Source organism: Hippocampus comes, unplaced genomic scaffold (assembly GCF_001891065.2).
Source record: "Hippocampus comes isolate QL1 unplaced genomic scaffold, H_comes_QL1_v1.1 scaffold58, whole genome shotgun sequence".
Classification (NCBI taxonomy): Eukaryota; Metazoa; Chordata; class Actinopteri; order Syngnathiformes; family Syngnathidae; genus Hippocampus; species Hippocampus comes.
In genome coordinates, this window is record NW_017805118.1 from 902,351 (window position 1) to 920,767 (window position 18,417).

Below are 18,417 nucleotides of genomic sequence, written 5' to 3' on the forward strand. Positions count from 1 at the left end.
GGCGGGGGGGGGGGGGGGGGGGGGGGGGGGGGGGGGGACTGCCTGGCCCATCTGACAGTGTCTAACTTCACGGTCTTAACTGAACAGAGGGAGAAACATATTTTTTTTCAAAAGCTCGAGTTTTAGTTGAGTGACCCTAAAGGTCACTCACACAGGGGGGATTGTAAGATTAGGACTCTTATATGATTAGATAGGCGACTTGAGCTAGGCCGTTATCTTGCTGTGACCTTGGGGTTCATATGGTGGACGTCACACGTGATAGCACCCCCTCTACCCGGCGAAGCGGCATGCATTTATCTCGAGATAAAGACTATTTTACTAATATAGTATACTGTAGTAAACGGCTTACGCTGTTGACACTTTGCATGTTTTCATTGTCATTGTGCATGTGTACCTAATAATGTGGTGAGTGTAGTGAGCCGCTACATATGATTGACATGTCAGTGTTGACCCCGAAATGTCTTTTGATGATGGGAAGCGCTTCTCTTTCTTCACGCTGTACCTCACAGAGACCTTTGTAATGGAGATTGATGTAGTGTGGGTGGGGGGGAGGGGGGGTGAGCCTGTCAAGGAGCATCAGGGTCAAGGGGTTGGGGTAGAGGGGAACAAAGAGGGGAGGCCATTAGGCCACTCAAATGTCACGTGTCCGCGTTAGCGTTGCAAAGTCACTTCTCTGTCTCTTGCCAAACAGGAAATACCCATTTTTAGCGCCCACTTCCTGTCGTTAGCAGCCACAATTGGGGCTTTTTGCTGTGATGGCAGTTAGTTGCTTATGAGTTGGAGAGGGGGGAAAAAAAAAGAAAATTATGAGGTGGGAAGGGGGTAGTATGTTCAGGTTCATACTCGATTCTCTTGCTCGCCATCTCTGTGTGCTTATTCTTTTTGCTTGTTCGCTGTCATCAGTCTGCCGTTGTTGTTGCCGTTTATAAAAATAGAAACGCCGCCACTAACGTCTCGTTCGGCTCGTTTGCTTTGGCTTAATGTTGACTCCTCGCTGGATGATGACACTGTTTTGTGGTGGATTTGGCCTGGCACTGTCTTGACCACCGAAGCCATGTCATTGCGCAAAAAAACAAAAACAAATGTAACATTACGTCAAAGTATATTCTAGTTTTTTTTTTCCCTAATTCTTACTGATATGTATGCCATTTCTATGGCCCATCGTTGGTATAAACAATCAATTCATTGAAAACTGATCAAAAAAGGTATCGTTTTGGATAAATGGTTACATACTCAACAACATTTTAGAGCCTAGAACTTAAGAGTGTATGTTACAATCAAAACATCAAGATCAGACCACTGCATTTGAACATGCCAACTCCACACAGGAAGGCCTGGATCCCGGAATCAAACCGTGGGGCTTCTGCACTGCGAGACCCGACATGCTGCCTACCACACTATTAAGCCAAATTAAAAACAAACAACAAAAAAACAACAACAACCAAAAAAAAAAAAAAAAGAGTTGTTACATAAGTTGGCTGATGGCAGACACCCGAATGAGTGGGCTCTCACACACACACACATTCCGCCGACGCATCACTGCGGGACTGAAAGAAAAGAGAGGGGCAGAGTGACCTTGCTGTTTATCTATGTGAAAAGTCCTCGACCTCAAAGGATCTGTTACCTCTTGCCTCTGCTGTGCACCCACCAGCACTAATGCAAAAAAAAAAAAAAAAAAAAATAGACATGCCACCTGTTCAATGTTGCTCAGCCAAAACAAACTTAAACGCGAGTGTGTTTCGAATGATGACGACGGGACGGAGATCAAATGTGTTGGAATATTTCAAACATAAAAGAAGCGTGCTCTGTAAATGTTGTGGTCAACATTCAGCTATTACTTGTTCGCCCCTTTCACACCGATTGTCAAAGCTGTGAAGTTGTGCTAGCGGGAAGCTGTTAGCTAAGCAAACGCCTGCGCGTTAAACGTCGCATTTCAGTGGGTTCAGTGTGAAATGAAAATTCGATTGCTACATCCACGACACACCAAATGGACTGAAACTGTCAAAGGGGCTACTTGGGATATGCTGACCCCAATTTACTATTTGCAATTTTGTCAAGTTTCACGTCCACATGACAACATCGGCAAAACGATGGTTGTTATTGCTAATCTGCAGAACCACTGGATTATGTACAGGATGGGCAGTCAAGGGCGTGTCACGCATGAGTACCAATTGAGTGAAATAAAAATGTGAAACGTGATGTATTATAAATATAAAGTAGGAAGTCGGGACGGCAAAGTGCAAAATCAACAGGGCTCAGGTGCACCGTTGTTGTTTTGATTGCGACAAACTCGACAAGGCAAGATCCCACTTCGTTGGGTTCCGTGTGAAACACACAGGCTGATAAATGTCGGTTCTACTGCTTTGGTCTTTTCTCTTGTATCGTTGAACAGTTGAGGCAAGGCAACCTCAGAGAAATATGAATGACTTTGAAGCCCATGTCAAGGTCAAAAGTAGGGCCTGGCCTATTGAATCGGTTGATATTAGCTCCTGCGAAATCAGTTATTCATTTATTTAGATTATTTTTTCCCCCCCTCTGTTTGTCAAGTTCAACAAATACTTAAGATCTGCATGAAAAAAAGGCTACATACATATTAGCCGTTGTCTGAGTGCCACGCCATCAGGATGGCGGCATAATTCCGGCCTCTGTGGGTGACCTTGTTATTCTGCTGCCACATCCCTCTCACGAGGTCATCGCTATAAGCCGCCAAACGCCCGCTGACCAGCGACTGGCCTGCCAAAGCAGATGAACACGGATGCCGTGCAGTTGACCATTATTTTATCTGCGTGTTCTACATCTGGGCTGTGAATTAAGCCCAGATTCTAGACTGCTTTGGCGACGATGCCCGACATGCTTGGATTGTGAAGTGATTAACTTCTTCCAGACAAGTGCAACGAAAAACCATCTAATTGGTGTTTTCATTCGTCCTCATTGACGGCAAATTCACCTGTCAGAGTTTGACAATGACGGAGCGATCAGAGAGCAAGTTGCATCTATTTCTGATGCCGAGCACCCGTTGGCTCGATCCAAATATAGACGTTATTTGGTGAGTCCACAAGGAAGCGAGCGCATCAATTTCTGTGGGCAGAGAAGGTTGTAGAGGAAGTGACTCCCCAGTTTCACTAGCACACTCACGAAAATGATATGAGAAAATGATCAGATTCGGACGTTGAAGAATCAAGTCAACACGCAATCTGACAAAGTCGGTCAAAAGTCTCTTTTTTTTTTTTTTGTAAAAACTTTTTTAAGCAGTTGGCTGGTCATGAGCTGATGGCTACAGAATTTCAGAGTCTAAAGCCCAACCCCCCAAAAATAAATAACATTCAGAAGAGGCAGACGGATATACATGAATGTAATACATCAAAACAGTCCTCCGGAAGAGCGGATGAATACTACATGCCAGTGTATGCCGCTTTATTATTTGTCTACATGTGTTGCGCCTCCATTTGCGATTGGCTGGCAACCGGGTCAGGGTGCCCCCCGCCTGGATTTTCTGATGTCATTGGTCAACTAGAAAAAAAAGCTCACTACTAACCACAGTAAGTAGCTCAAAGGGGTCAGTGTATCATGGTAGCGACGATGCATGAGTCGATGTTGCGACGAGCGGGGGTTGGAGGCCTTCAGACCCATTTCGGCGCCCTTTTGTCATATCAATTCAATTGTTGGTTGTCGTTTGCATGCCATTAACGGTCCTTAGTAACACATACACACACTCAGCTGGTTGGCGTCTGTGGCTAGCTGCATTTCTAGGACATCCCATGCCGCAGAGGGAGGGGGGGGGGGGGTGGAGGGAGTTTCCCGGCCATCTGTTGGCTCCTCTGACCTACTATCTGTCACAACTGGAACGGCGCCCTTCTTTGGCACACGCATCCCCCGCCCTTTATCAGCAGCATCAGCCCGCCTCTAATCCCACTGTTTGTCTTCTACGCACAACAACATGTCTGCAGGCTGAGGTGAAAGTGTGACGATGTATGTCAGATGCATAGAACGCCACCGTGCAAAACCATTAGCGCACAAGTATCATCTTGAATCAGGCCGCCTCCAGCCACAAGGTCACTGAGTGGATGAATGTTATTGATGCACAGTATAGTGTGTGTGCGTGGGTAATCCACATGCGTCTAATCCCGCTAAATACAAAGGTAACCTAAATCAAAAATCTCAGTGCGTGTCTATCCATTGTGGCTTCACTTGGGCTAAAATTTTTAGTCAATTAAATATTATAGACTGGCCCTAAATGGTGGCGTTTTGCTCCTAAAATGTGAGACAATGCAAGTCAATTTTTCATCCAGTCGCACGTGTGGCCACTAAATTAGCAGATTTTCTTTTATTTTTTTTAAACTTGAATTTTTTGGTTGCTGACAAAGTTATCTTCCACGCACGTTTATCAGGAGTATTGTGACAATTCGATTTACTGTTTTCCCCCGCCTCTGAGAGTCATTGGAGATACTGTAGGCTCCTACTCACGTGATTCTCTTGAGGCCATGATGGATAGATTGATGTCTGAGATTTTCATTGTAGTTTGCTTGGCAGTCCTGGATTATAATTTAAAAAAAATTATTTATATCATTATTTCATTTCTAATCTACATCATGCCACACGTGTTTCTGCACACATCAAGTGTCGATTTAGGGCACCGTAGGAAGTATTGAGAAATACACACCTCGCCGAGCCCCCTCAGAGGCTTTTCTTGGGGTTAAGGGGAGATTTAAATGAAGAAGCAAAGCCTTGTTGAGTGTTCAGCGATGCATGCAAATGCAATCATACTGTAAATCTCTGAAAGGAGAGGGCCACGGACGGGTGGGGGCTGCTGTCAAATCTGACGAGTTTGCAAGCGTTGCTATGGAGAAGAAGAAAAGCTATGCAACTCAGATAGACGCGACTTCAAAACATGAGAGGGAGATGCGCAAACAAAGTGAACACTAAAGTGTGAAAATGTCTCCGCAGTGAGAAGAAGAAAATGTTTGTTAAGGGGAAAAAAAACGAGATTCCCTCCAATCGCGAGCGCTTGAGTCGGTGTGACTCGACCATGCAAAGTGCTGCAGGCATAATCACCTCCAGAGAGTGAGTGTGTGTGTGTGTGTGTGTGTGTGTGTGTGTGCGCAGCTGCGGGAGGCCTCCATTAGTATGCTGGAGATGTTTACGTAAACGACCACACTGTTAAAAAGAAGTCGTGGCCTCCTCTGTGTGTTTTTGAAGCAGCTTTAGACCTCACCTGACCAACATATTCACTTTTAAAATGACAAGGGTGTGAAGTTTTTGACCTTTCTTGCATTGCTTGTTTACTTTTTCCACACATTAACAGGATCTAAATATGCATCATATGTGCGATAAACTGCGATTCCATTCCACCGTGTGCCTTTTTTGTCAAACCTGTGTCAAAATGATGCCACTTTTGTCTGTTTTAGGAATTCAACTAACAGTAGCTTCTCACATTAAAAAAAAAAAAAAATAATAGAGAGCGGCCAGAAAAATTCCCTAAATACAACAACCAAATCGAGTGTGCTTTTGTAAACTTGCACTTCTCTTTTGCAACGATGTTGTTAGAGTGTAAGCAGTGCACATCAGAGAAGACACATTTTGAAGTAAGGAAGGCGCAAAGAAAAAAAAATTACCCTGACAAATAAACTAGAATGTGTCACTAATTTTGATGAATCCGCAGCCCCTACCACTCGTTTGTACCTTGTACCTTTAAACCTCCTCCCTATCCCGTATTCTGGGTTGGTACCATTTAAACAGAACATCAGTGATGGGCAAAAAGCTTGACATGCAACCTGAGAGGGGTTCGTGATTCAAGCTCGAGCGGTCTAAATTGAATCTAAAGTGCAGCATGTTTGTGTGTGTGGTGCAGGTGTTCGCCACCTACCCCAACGAGGACTACGACAGGCGCAACGAAGACGTGGACCCGATGGCGGCATCCGCCGAGTATGAGCTGGAGAAGAGGGTGGAGCGGCTGGATCTGTTCCCCGTGGAGCTGGAGAAAGGTGAGCCGTCAGCGCCAATGCGAGACACATATCACCGCGCCGCGAGCCGTTCCCAATATTGTGGCCTCCTCGTGCAGCCAAGCATTTTACCGGCAAAGCCTTAACCTGCGCCCTTCCTCTAGGAGCCTGACCTCCAACATCGCTTTTAACATGAAGAGCTATACATATATTTATAAGAGACTATATTTATAAGCGCAAACATGGTTCAGCATATATGATTGCTATGTGTGACTGAAAAGCTTTTGGTTCATATCTCTTCCTCTCACCACCAAGAGTGAAGTCATTTTTCAAGGTAAAAAGCAAAATAGTTTTCAATAATGTTATTTTTTTTTCATGGACTATTAATACTTTAAAAAAAAAAAGTCGACACCTATTTTTGTTGAAATTTATTTTCTCAACAGCGAGATTTTTTTTTTTATATGAGTGTCTTCTTTTAATGTCTCTCACCACCAAGAGTGAAGTCATTTTTCAAGGTAAAAAGCAAAATAGTTTTCAATAATGTTATTTTTTTTTCATGGACTATTAATACTTTAAAAAAAAAAAAGTCGACACCTATTTTTGTTGAAATTTATTTTCTCAACAGCGAGATTTTTTTTTTTATATGAGTGTCTTCTTTTAATGTCTGTACAACTATTTTCATAGGATTACACCAACTCTTTCCAAAAGGGCAACTTGATCACAATTTGTTTTTGCTGTTTTTAATATTTAACTTCATGTTTTACAGGTATCGCACTTTTTTCCTTCTTTCAAAAATATGACAATAGTCGTACGATTAAGACTTTGTCAAAAAGAAAATATAGAACTATGCTCGTAAAATTGTTTAATTTTCTCCTATAAAAATGATGATAATCTTTCCATCCTTTGAAATTTCACTCAAAAACAAGACTGATGGAAGCCTTTTACCTTTAGCAAAAATATATTACTCGTCGTAAGATTCTCATTATTTCTCTCTAAACATATTTCTTGCAGGATTGCTGCTTTTATTTTATTTTTTTTATTTCAAAAATTTAATCTCATTTGGCCGATTTGCCTTAAAATACAACTTTAGTCTCATACATCTTTATTTAACTCTATTTGTGTAAGATTACAAATTGCTACCAGGTATCATAATAATAATATATATTTATGTATGGTTGGTTTTAGTGTGAGTAAAAAAAAAAAAAATCCCTCAAAATAATCAGATAGATTTGACTCAGATCTGACATAAATTTTAAGTCACTTAGCAGCATACCTTTAAACGAAGTTGGCTTGTCTTGACTCCCAGACGAGGACGGCCTGGGCATCAGCATCATCGGGATGGGCGCTGGGGCCGACATGGGCCTGGAAAAGCTTGGCATCTTCGTCAAAACCGTTACCGAGGGGGGAGCGGCGCATCGCGACGGCAGGTGCGTGTTTTCGTGCCACCTCATCAAAGAATCAATGACGCTACTTTCGAATGCGTCCTTAGCGATGCTGTGTACAATCTATGGGACAGAAGTATACCTACAGGAAGTGCTTGTAGGTGGTGACATCGCTCGTTGTGGTGCTGCGTGCAGGATCCAGGTCAACGATCTGATCGTGGAGGTGGACGGGACGAGTTTGGTGGGGGTCACCCAGAATTTTGCCGCCTCTGTCCTAAGGAACACGTCAGGAACTGTCAAGTAAGACGACAAATGACACCTTCAAATCGACAGTATTTTTGAAAGAAACAAGCAGTATATTATTGAGTAACAGGATGCAGACAGTAAGTACAAATGCTTGCTACAATGTGCCAGTTTGTTTTTTTGCATTTAAACTTCATCTCGTGGCCTTAAATGCATCACACGGCGCCACATTAGCGGCTCTTTTGAGATAATGGCGATGCGTCATAATGGAGTTCAGATGCTCTCGCTGTGATTTGGGAAGATCAAAGGCTGTCACAGGGAGCTCATGCATTATGGATTATCATTTAAAAAAAAAACCACACACACACGCTCAGGCTGAAAGACATCAGGAAGTTTGCACATTTAATTACTCGAAAATTGAAAGGCTTCACGATTCACGCTGTCTTCACGCTGCTCTTTAATTAAAGAGTTTTTGTTTGCTTTGTAGTCGCTGTAATGGACTGAGCTGAAAGAGAAAGGGGATACATAATTAAAATGTGTTTGTTTTTTCGTCTTTGTTGTTTTTCTTAGGCCAAATAAGTTGACATATTGAGAGCTTTACCCCTTCAAAACCTAGTGCCCCCCTCTTGAAATGTTTTGAAAATCATCAGCGGACCCCCCCGGCCCCAAAAAGACGCAGGAAGTCTGTCATTTTGCTTTGCAGTCGCCATTTTAAGGTTACGTGGCAATTTACTCCCAGCTATTCTTCAAAGACAAATTCATCCTCGAGGTTTTGTGGGACTGCTGCCAAATTTAAACCACATATACTCGACACGAGTGACTTACATTGTGAAAAAAAAATGTTTTCATCATTTCCCAGAAGCATGGTGGCGAAGTGTGATGACTTGCCGTAAAATCCCACACTCAAGAAATGTTTGAAAATTCAGTTCAGTTGGACTTACCAACAGAGAATTTAGTAGGCGTGTCTATCATGGGTATCCTAAAAAACTAGTGTCAAAAAGGGCAGGTTTAAAAAGACACAGCAATTTTGTGGGTCACGTTGGCCATTTCCCATCCTCACGATTTTACATCTTCATAACAGCTGCAGCTGTAACAAAGTGCTTGACAGAACATTTAACATAAAATTTACAAGGCGCGTGGAATTGAAGTGGATCATAATGGGACAGGAGAATTGAACCAATCTCTGTACTCGTCAATGGACGCTACAACTTCTTGTTTTATCAATATTTGACATTTTTGATGAGTCTAGGCCTGAAGACAGCTGCGAGCGTGTTTTTCTCAATGTCAGGAAATATGCTTGTCAGATCCTTCCCAATTGTAACGCAATTTTAGCTTTGAGTATTATTATTATTGACCTAATTATTGTACTGTGCAGGTTCTTCATCGGGCGTGAGAAGCCAGGTGAGCAGAGCGAGGTGGCGCAGCTCATCCAGCAGACGCTGGAGCAGGAACGCTGGCAACGCGAGATGCTGGAACAGCGCTACAACCAGTACATGGAAGAGCATGAGGTCTGTCCATTTTTTTTTGGGGGGGGGGGGGGGGTGGAATAAAAGTGCACGGCTTGTTATTGTGGAATGTGTGGCAGGGTTGCGGTCGTGCTGTGCTGGGGAAACGCTGAGTAATCCATATTTCTCAGCCCCCCGCCTTCCCTCCCCCACTGACTCGGAATTCTGCCTGCCTTCTCAGCTGGGTTGCCTCATCAATATTTTAGCCAGGATTACTTCCACTTTCAGAATAGATGCATTTGTGTGTATTTTTAAGGCCGCAGCGGTCAAAACATTCGGCACACCTTCACAACCGAATGAAAGTCATCCAGCAAAACAAAAATTGTACCTGGTGTTTATTATTGTGCCGGTCAGACTATAAGCATCTCATTTTGCAAAACAACCCCACCGAACGGTTCGAAAAGAGCCTTCTGCGGATGTACCTCACTTGTCATCGCCATGGTAACATGATGACTGCAAAATGGATTCTTGGATTAGCTTGTAGCTCTCAAACGGTTGCTTCGGTGCTGCACGTGCGCGGAAACGACCTTTTCCATTGGCGACAATCACAGGAAGTGACTCCATTCATCGAGAGAGGGTGGTTCTTGAAAAGCATCAAAAAAGGGTGGAACATATCGTGAGCCAATGAAGTCGAATTGAAATGGTGCTTTTGCACCATCTACTGGCTATCTACCGTATTGCATCTGTTTTTCATGTTCGTTTTGAACAAATGAACACAGTGATTATTTACATTCAATTATTTCCACTGTATTGTTTCAAAAACTTAGTTATTTTACAACAAATAACGTATCTCTGGTCCTGCGATTGACTGCCGAGCAGTCCAACTTTTGCCCAGCAGTCAGCTGGGCCAACCCAAATTTCACAGAAAAATTTAGTATTTTTGATGAGAAGCTTTACTTCAGTATACAATAGTAACTTGTCGTAAAATGTCAATTAGTATAAAAAAAATAACGTAAATCAGTGTATAATAGATATATAGATTTTTTTTTTGGTCATGTGGTGTACCTAAGAAAAGAGTACATTTTGATGTGCATTGAGGTTCTCACCGCTCTCTTCTCTGTAGGGAGGCGAATACGGCACAGATGAAGAGGAGGACGAGGACGAAGACGTCAGTCCGCAGTACACGGGCGCCATTGAAGTGTTTGACTTGGCGGAGAACGAGGACCTGTCGCCGCTGGAGACGGACCCCGAAAAACTGGCCCATAAGTACAAAGAGGTGTGTACACAAAGTGCGAATGCGACTGATTCTCTACTTGCCAATTCTTCATGAAAAGCGCGACCATGTACAATAGAATTCCGTCCAAAAAGTCCACAACACGCATACTTAACACAATAAGCCATCTAGCCAATTTATGAGAGCTGCCACTTTTCACAAAAACAGGACTAGAAATAATCCTGTCGCCCCTAAAAAAACAGCATGCTGCATCTCATGCAAACACACGGGTCATAGAATTAGTGAGGGGCTAATTATTCATATAAACTGCCACTTTGCACAACGGTATTCAACATAACACGGTTCAAATGGCTGAGAGCGTATATCCCCTTACTTGATGTTCTCCCATTCAGCTCCAAATTAAGCATGCCGTGACTCAGGCAGAGATCCAGCAGCTGAAGAGGAAGGTACGCTGGAATCACCCGCAGAAACATCTCAGTTCCTCTCCAATGTTGTTTTTTTTTCTTCATAAGGAATTTTTTTTTTTTTTTTTGCCCTCACAGCTGCACCAAGCCGAGCAGGATAAGCAACGCTGGCGCATGGACAAGGCGCAGCTGGAGCAGACCCTGCAGGAGAACAAGGAGCGCATGGAGAAGCTGGAGGGATACTGGATGGAGGCGCAAAGCTTGTGCCAGGCAGTGGACGAGCACCTGAAGGAGACGCAGGCGCAGTATCAGGCACTGGAGCGCAAGTACAGCAAGGCCAAGCGGCTCATCAAGGAATACCAGCAAAAGTAAGACCGATGTGGATCACTCTTTACTCTTTCTTTGTAAACGCTGATGCATCCTCGGGTCGTTCTCCAGGGAAATTGAATACCTGAAGAAGGAGACGCAGCGATGCGCACAAGTCGGAGCCGAGGCATCGCTCCTCAAAGAGGAGTCGGGTCAGCTGCAGGAACAGGTTAGTCAGAAAGATTACGGTACACAAAGAGAAAATGTAATCCAATTGGGTGTGGGTTAGGATTAAAGTGCACGTCGAGCGTCATGGTCTGCTTGTATATCAACTAAAATACTTGGTAGTTTGTGTTTCGACAACGCGAAATTTTGTGGTCCTTAAAAGATCAGTCAGAACGTCCTAAATTGGCACTCATGAGGTTCTGTTTTTTTTTAAATTGTTGAAAGACTAATAATTACAACACACACTTGTACTTTACATTACGGATGCTCTAAAAATGTAATAAACGAGGTAACCTGAAAGTAATACTGGGTGCTCGACCGTTGCGCCCTCTAGTGGTCTGAAAAGGGGATTTCAAAGGGCAATGACACCAAACAGACATTACTGTACTACCAATAATATACTTAATCTGAACAAAAATGCACTGGCAATCAATGCAATGGCAATTCCAATTCACAGAACAGAAATACGGAATAACTAGAAATAATCCAAACAGTAAAATAATTGCACGGCACGCTTGGTCAAGGGATTTCCCCACCTGTTGTTTGGGCATGCACGTGACCAATTGATGGCATTCTTCTATGCTCGGTTGCAGGTGGCTGACCTAGAGTGCCGCGTGGAAGAGCTGAAATCGGAACCTTTATAAGAAGCCTTTGGGAATGAGCAAGGAGAGCACAACAAGGAGCAGCAGGGTATCTTTCGTCTCTCTATGCTGAACACATCTTTCACACCTGGAGAGTATTTAATCCCTGAATCTGGTATTTTTGTGACATGTCACGCTGTCGCCCCCCGACCCCTCCCCCTCAATTGCCAAACAAAAACAACTTCCTTTTTCTAGTTTGGTGACTTTTTCCAGCGTGTACAGACGTGACTACTGTATGGGTGTGGGTTAACAACAAGAGTTTTTAATACGTGTCAAAAACATTTAACACATGTAAACTCTAATTAAGATAGAGGAGGGTTGTTGTAAATTTGATGTGATATTGACAACTGAGGTGCTTTGCCAGGGGATCAGAAACCGGACTGATTGTTACTGTGGCAACCACCTGCTGCCTAAAAGTGTTGTGTGCATTTTATTTTATTATTCTTCTTTTTACACTCGTAAGACTCATGAATACTCCGTTCATTCATGACTACTAACCGGAGATGCCAGTGCCAGCAGAGGACATTTAACAGTCTGGAACCAGCAGCTGCAACACAACGAGGAGAAGAAAGAAAACACACGCACACATACAGACACACACCGAATTGAACGGCGCACGCATGTGTCGCGCAGCCACCACCATCTTTGTAGAGCTCAGCTTCTATTTTAACTTCGTATTTATAACAGACATGTGAGCGAAAATGGTGTGTTATGTAAAAACGAAACAAAAAAAAAAAGTAATATATCCAGATGACAAAAATGAAGAAAAACAGGCACGGTTGTGAGTATTTTTTCCTAATAATAATAATAATAATAATAAGGCTTGTACAGTGCACATGCTTGGCATTGTGTGTTTTGTGGATTAAATGGTCAATAGTGGTGGACAAAGTGCTTGTTTTTTTTTTAATTCAACTTTTAAAAAAACTATGCACTCGGGGTGGCCATTTGGTTGATCCAAGAAAATTACCGGTATTTTTCAAATGTAAACGAGTGCAGCAGCATGTATTGAACAGAACAATGTTACCTGATGGCGGAGGTCTGCGAGGATGTAGTTCACCTAGCTGCGGCAGGCAGAATGAAATGCAATTCTACTAGAATGCAGAAGGGAAATAATTGGTGGTGTCCGCTGAGATCTTTTTTATATAACTTATAATATCATACAGTATCTGTAGAAATCAAAGATATATTTATTAAGCTTTTGTCTGAACAGCCGGCGAGGTCAGGTTCATCATGTTACAAGGTCACATGACATTGCACATCAACCGGATGAATTATGTACACACGAATCTAGCAGAAGAGCATCATTTTTCCGCTTGTCACTATACACTGCTCACACAGATAGATGAAAGAAACATTACTTGCAGCAATTAAATAATTTTCAGACCAATTAAATGTAACTGGATTACCTGGATGCCGCAGCAGATCTGATGAACTCTTACCGCATACTTGTTGAAAATCACAGCAAACTCATTGGAGACAGACTCAAGAGCGCTATTGGTGGCTGTGGTCAACATGCTGCCCATTCCGAATATGCAGTGACCTGAATTTTTAACAAATATCAAAACAAAAGCAGAGCCAAACCACGGCTGGCTGAACGTAGTCAAAATAAATGTCTTCTGTTAGGTGTGCATTTTCCGGTGATGCCTGCGCAGGTGATAATTCCTCGAAAAGCTTTTCCCGCACGTGTCGCAAGGAAACATGCGCTGTCCCATGTGCAGCATGTGGTGCGCCTTGAGGCTCTGCGGGCGGCTGAAGCTCTTGCAACATTGTTCGCAGTTGTAGGGCCGCACGCCCGTGTGCTTGCGCTCGTGCCGCTTCAGGTCGCCCGACTGGCGGAAGCTCTCGCCGCAGTGCGTGCACAGGTAGGGCTTTTCTCCCGTGTGCGTGCGCAGGTGCACGGTGAGCTGGCTTGAGTGGGCGAAGCCCTTGGCGCAGTGCGGGCAGCCGTAGGGCTTCTCGCCCGTGTGCGTGCGCCGGTGCTGCTTCAGGGTGTAGTGGTTGCCGAAGCCCTTGCCGCAGTCGGTGCAGAAGTAGAGCACCTTCACCTGTTGAAAGCACGAGTGGCTTTTAAAAGCCTTGGCGTTGGTGTAGCCTTTCTCGCAGCGGGAGCATGTGAACACCTTGACGTCCTGCTCCTTCTCCGGCTGATACACCAGGCTGTTAGCCAGGTACTCCGCTGGGTGGTGCCTGCGAACGTGCTTGGCCAGGAAGCTCTTGGCGGTGAAGGAGAACTGGCAGTGGGCGCAGGAGAAAAGCTCGGTGGTGCAGTGGTACTTCCTGCAGTTGTCTGCGCGCTGATGGTGCTGCAGGCCCACGGACTCGACGAAGACCTTGCCGCAATGCTCGCAACGGTGCGGCGGCTCGCTTTGGTGAACGGTCTGCTCGTGACGGCGCAGGAGGACGGACTGGCCGAAGTTCTTGCCGCAAAGGGTGCACAAGTGTCGCTGCTGGTTGCACGCGTGCGCCCGCAGCTCCTCTGGGTCGGCGTAGCATTCGTTGCAGTAGTTACAAGAGAAGAACTTGGGTTTCACTTGGATCTCACTGCCTTCGCCACATGCTGTTTGATTGGGACCGACGATGGGGGAAATTTTGGATTTGGAGGCGTGTCGGCGTGGCCTCGCACAGGGAAGCCTCGTGACAGCCGCCTCCGAAGGCTGCGGGACGGAATCGGGGTCATTCTGCTCTCGGATATCCTCCGGGTGACTGCCGCTGACGTGCAGCTGCAGGAGGTCCACAGTCGAAAAGGCAAGCGAACACTCGCTGCAACTAAAGGGCATCTCGCCGGGCGCCCCGGACACGCGGCGCGCCCTCGAGCGCCCTGTGCGCCGCGTGCGGTGGCGCTGCAGGTGGCGGGTAAGGTCACTGCACTGACCAAAGCACCGCTTGCACAGGCTGCACACATACGGGCGAATCTTATCATGCACCAGTGCCTTGTGCTTCTTGAGGAGCGCTTTGTTACGGACACTTTTGCCGCACTCGGGGCAAACGTGGGGCTGCTCCTCCACTTCCTGCTCTCCCACCTCATCTGCAATCCCAACCTTTGCATCACTCAGTTGCTCGCTTGTCGTTACATCCAATGTGTTGTTCGAAGCCTCTCCTTGGGAGCCGCCATTTTCCGCCGCATTTATTCCCTCTTTTGTCCTGCCTGGCTTCCTGTGAACGACCTGGTGTCGAACCAAACCAGACGCTTGGCTGAAGCTACGCCGGCACAGTGTGCAGCAGTAAGGGCGCCTGTTCCTGTGCACACACAGTTTGTGTCTCTTCAGGTGCGACGCCTGCTTGAAAGTCTTACCGCAGTCGGAGCAGGCTATCAACATGACTGCATCGTCTGGAAGCAGCGTCAGAGCGGGAGCAGAGATTCCGGCATCGGAGGTCGGATTTTCTGGCTTGGTTTCATCAGGGTGGGATTTCAGCTGTTGATTTGAGTGGAAGCAGTCGGTGTGGCGCTGGAGGAAGGCCTCGGTGGTGAAGGTCAGCTGACATTGGACGCACACAAAGACCTGAGACGTCGCAGGCAGCATACCCTCTGCTAAAAAAAAAAAAAAAAAAACAAGGAAGACATAAGGCAAGTTTACTGGTGATTTTAATTTCAATAAGATTAAAAATATAGTTCCAGAAACTATCTGAGTCTTGAACATGGTTCGCCTTTATTTTTTTATACTTTTAAGGTATAATTTCACATTAAAAAATACTTTTGTGGGTAGTTTTTAAATTTTTTATGGATATAATAATAATCGCAAATGTAAAACATGTTACCAGGAGGTACCACTTCAGCCACGTTCTATTTCTCTTAATAATAAAAATTAATACCAGATTGTGACTCTATCTACACTTACATTGTAATGTAGAACTTGACAAACATAAATGGTTATTTAAAATTCCAACAAATATATTTATGTTTCATATGTAATTTCAATTTAATTTTGAACAGAGTACATTTAATGGTTAGTTTATTTTACAATTAACATTTAAATATTAACGATAATTAAAAAAAAAAGATAATTGTAACATTTCACAATACCTCATCTCTTTATGTTAAATTCAAAATAAAATGCACCTGCAGTCTGAAGCTTGGTCAACCATATTTGCGTCCAGGCATCGCTGAAGCGTGTGAGGAGCTTGCCGCTGGGCCACACCAGCAATTCTTCGCCGGCATTGACACTGCGGCAGCAGTGGTACAGGATGCTGCCTTTGTATTGCACTGCCAGCAAATTGCTCTCATCCCTGCTGCGAGCACGTTTGACATATCTGCCGGAGAGCAAAAATAATGGAAAAAAATAAAAATGAAAATTAAGTTGAGAGTAGAAACACGCACACATTTGGATTATTTGAAACTCTGGAAAAAAAGTCACATCACACAAATGACAAAATAAATTAATAAGTAATCTACAATCTGTCGTACATATGAAAATGTATTTTATTCAGAATGTAATATTCCCAATCCCGGCACTAGTCTGATTATTTTAAATGAAAATTACATATCTTATTACAATTCTGTTGTATTTTATGAGGAAAAAAAAAAACACTTTTTCATGAAAAAAAAAAACAAAAAAAAAAACCCCCCGAAGTTTTTCTCCCCCAAAATTTTTGACTGCTACATTACAACTTATATTTATTTTTTTTATACATTTGTGTTTTTAAGTAGGTTATGAAAACAATACCTCATCCAATTTGACAGAGATTCTGCAGAGGCATCAATGTACTCATAAGCATCTTGCCCTTTGTAAATCTGCAAATTAAATAGAATATTTCTTCAGTACAATGGTTCAAAGTGGCACACATTGAGTAAACATTTATCTATATAAAGCTAAAAGTACTCCATCTACCTCCCAGGAAAAGTCACTTTCAATGGCATTCTCCACACTCGTCTCTTCACCCTCAAACGGTCCAAAATGCATACCGGGTGCGAGCGCGGGCCCGTGATTGATGACCCCAACACCTGCGCCGGGAATACTGGAGCGGCCCACCGTCAGGCCGTAGGGCAACGTCAAGAGCGCCCTCTCGGGGACGCCCATGCTCGTGGGAAAGTCGAGGATAAAAGATGGGCCGCCGGTCTTGAAGGCTTCGCTCTGGTTTTGGTAGAGCGCAAGGCATTCGTCGCAGCCTGGGGATAAGAAAATAAAGGATTTATGTCTCTGTTTGGACAGTCGGTAGAACAACAATGCTTAAAAATGTTCTTCCTTACAAAAACCTTCTCCTGCCTCTCCATTACCGACCAGCAACTTCTGGATTGGTGGTATCGCTGAGAGGTGAAAGGGAGAGAATGTAAATGGAAAAGCTGCAATAATCTAACCACATTAGTCGAAGATTATACTGTAGCGCGTTCTAAGTGTCTCTTAAGTATGTTCTACACTGCTCACAGCCACTCGGAGTATACTTGCGTTGAGAAGTGCTATGGTACAATATGGTGTTTAAAAGACATACTACGACTTTTTTTTGACAATCTAAAACTGTTCCCGGGTGTCTGAACATCCCTGTGACATGCTTTCATACCATCAGGGTCCAGAATTAAAGCTATTTTTTACATCATAAAACTTGACCCTCAGTTCCTGTCTTTCTTTCTCATTTCGCGTACCCTAGCGTTCAATGCAATTAACATGGGACGTGGACACAATTATTAACATTTAGTCTGTGAAATTTAACGTATGATAAATGTATCGAACCTGCTGTGTCGATGCTGTCAGCGGGCAAGCAGCCTTCTATGATAACAACTTGCCCGGTGGACTCGACCCACTCCACGGCGCTGGTCGTACACGACATTGGGGCCGCGGACTCTGTTGAAAACACAGTTTATTTTTGTTTTGAGGCTTTTAATAACGAGCGGAATACGTTAGTTAACGCCTTCCAAACATTAAGTTACCTTACCTTTAAGGCTTAACCACCATGATGTAAGCGAAATTGTCGGAGAAGGACAAGGTAGTCTCCGCAAACTGACCACACAAACCTAGCTACTATGGACCTCATGTGTGTTGGTATCGAACCTGTAGCGAATTTTAAAGTCGTCTTATTGAAAAACGTTCCTGTTTCTACTGGCACGTAAGTTAAGCTTGTGCATATTTAGCTCGAATTGCTTTGCTAACAACCGCACTGCGGAAGAGTTTAACTCTTACCCGGAAGTGGTTGCGTCTACGTCTTCGAAATAAAAGCTTCCGGAACTATACATATAGCCCACTCAAACCTTTACCTACCTGGCAGAACATAAGAAATACCGTAACTAATTGCATGTTCATGTTAATTGGTTGTATTCTAGATTTTTACACATCCTCAAAGCATGCGCTCTATTAACTTGTTTTGCTTATCACGACAAATTACACCAGAAGTAAAGTGAGCTTGGTCGCCAATTTAGTTAATTGGTTTACATTTTCGGAATAAAAGCTTTTACAACTTGCTATGTAAATACAGCCCAATAAAACTTTGGCTACCTGACAGAACCCATCTAAAAGATAAGCTGCCAATGGCCCATTAAATTACAGGTTTTTCTCCCACTGATTTACAGTCCAGTTTGAATTCTTAATGCATTTTGCAATTCCAGACTAGGACTGCGAAGTGTGCTGTTTTTTTTAAACAAAATCCACCACACTTTCTCACATAATTTGTT

At 43.9% G+C, this 18,417-nt stretch overlaps 3 protein-coding genes across 5 annotated transcripts in view; 1 reads left to right on the forward strand and 2 right to left on the reverse strand.

Annotated features, from left to right (window-relative positions):
* Positions 1-5,927, reverse strand: part of sgca (sarcoglycan, alpha) — a 12,104-nt gene extending 6,177 nt beyond the window's left edge. Inside the window, exon 1 of the mRNA XM_019865600.1 lies at positions 5,864-5,927. The gene's annotated coding sequence lies outside the window, so the exon portion shown is untranslated. The remainder of the gene's footprint in view (positions 1-5,863) is intronic.
* Positions 1-12,565, forward strand: part of LOC109513275 (neurabin-2) — a 14,925-nt gene extending 2,360 nt beyond the window's left edge. The window contains 9 exon segments of the mRNA XM_019865596.1: positions 5,849-5,981; positions 7,246-7,366; positions 7,517-7,621; positions 8,940-9,072; positions 10,133-10,285; positions 10,636-10,689; positions 10,786-11,015; positions 11,086-11,182; positions 11,772-12,565. Coding sequence (XP_019721155.1) covers positions 5,849-5,981; positions 7,246-7,366; positions 7,517-7,621; positions 8,940-9,072; positions 10,133-10,285; positions 10,636-10,689; positions 10,786-11,015; positions 11,086-11,182; positions 11,772-11,822 — 1,077 coding nt within the window. The 3' untranslated portion in view covers positions 11,823-12,565.
* Positions 12,566-12,986: 421 nt separating this feature from the next.
* LOC109513274 (histone-lysine N-methyltransferase PRDM9-like) lies at positions 12,987-17,936 on the reverse strand. Of its 3 annotated transcripts, XM_019865595.1 has the most exons (8): positions 17,685-17,936; positions 17,483-17,593; positions 17,005-17,061; positions 16,646-16,923; positions 16,481-16,548; positions 15,877-16,067; positions 13,940-15,348; positions 12,987-13,864 (listed from the first exon to the last, which is right to left on the reverse strand). In XM_019865595.1, exons 2-8 carry the CDS (start codon positions 17,577-17,579, stop codon positions 13,439-13,441), a joined length of 2,526 nt encoding a protein of 841 aa, XP_019721154.1. In that variant the 5' UTR covers positions 17,580-17,593; positions 17,685-17,936; the 3' UTR covers positions 12,987-13,438. The 3 variants fall into 3 exon arrangements, with proteins under 3 accessions (XP_019721154.1, XP_019721153.1, XP_019721152.1); XM_019865594.1 differs by having other exon boundaries at positions 12,987-15,345; XM_019865593.1 differs by having other exon boundaries at positions 12,987-15,348.
* Positions 17,937-18,417: the final 481 nt, after the last annotated feature.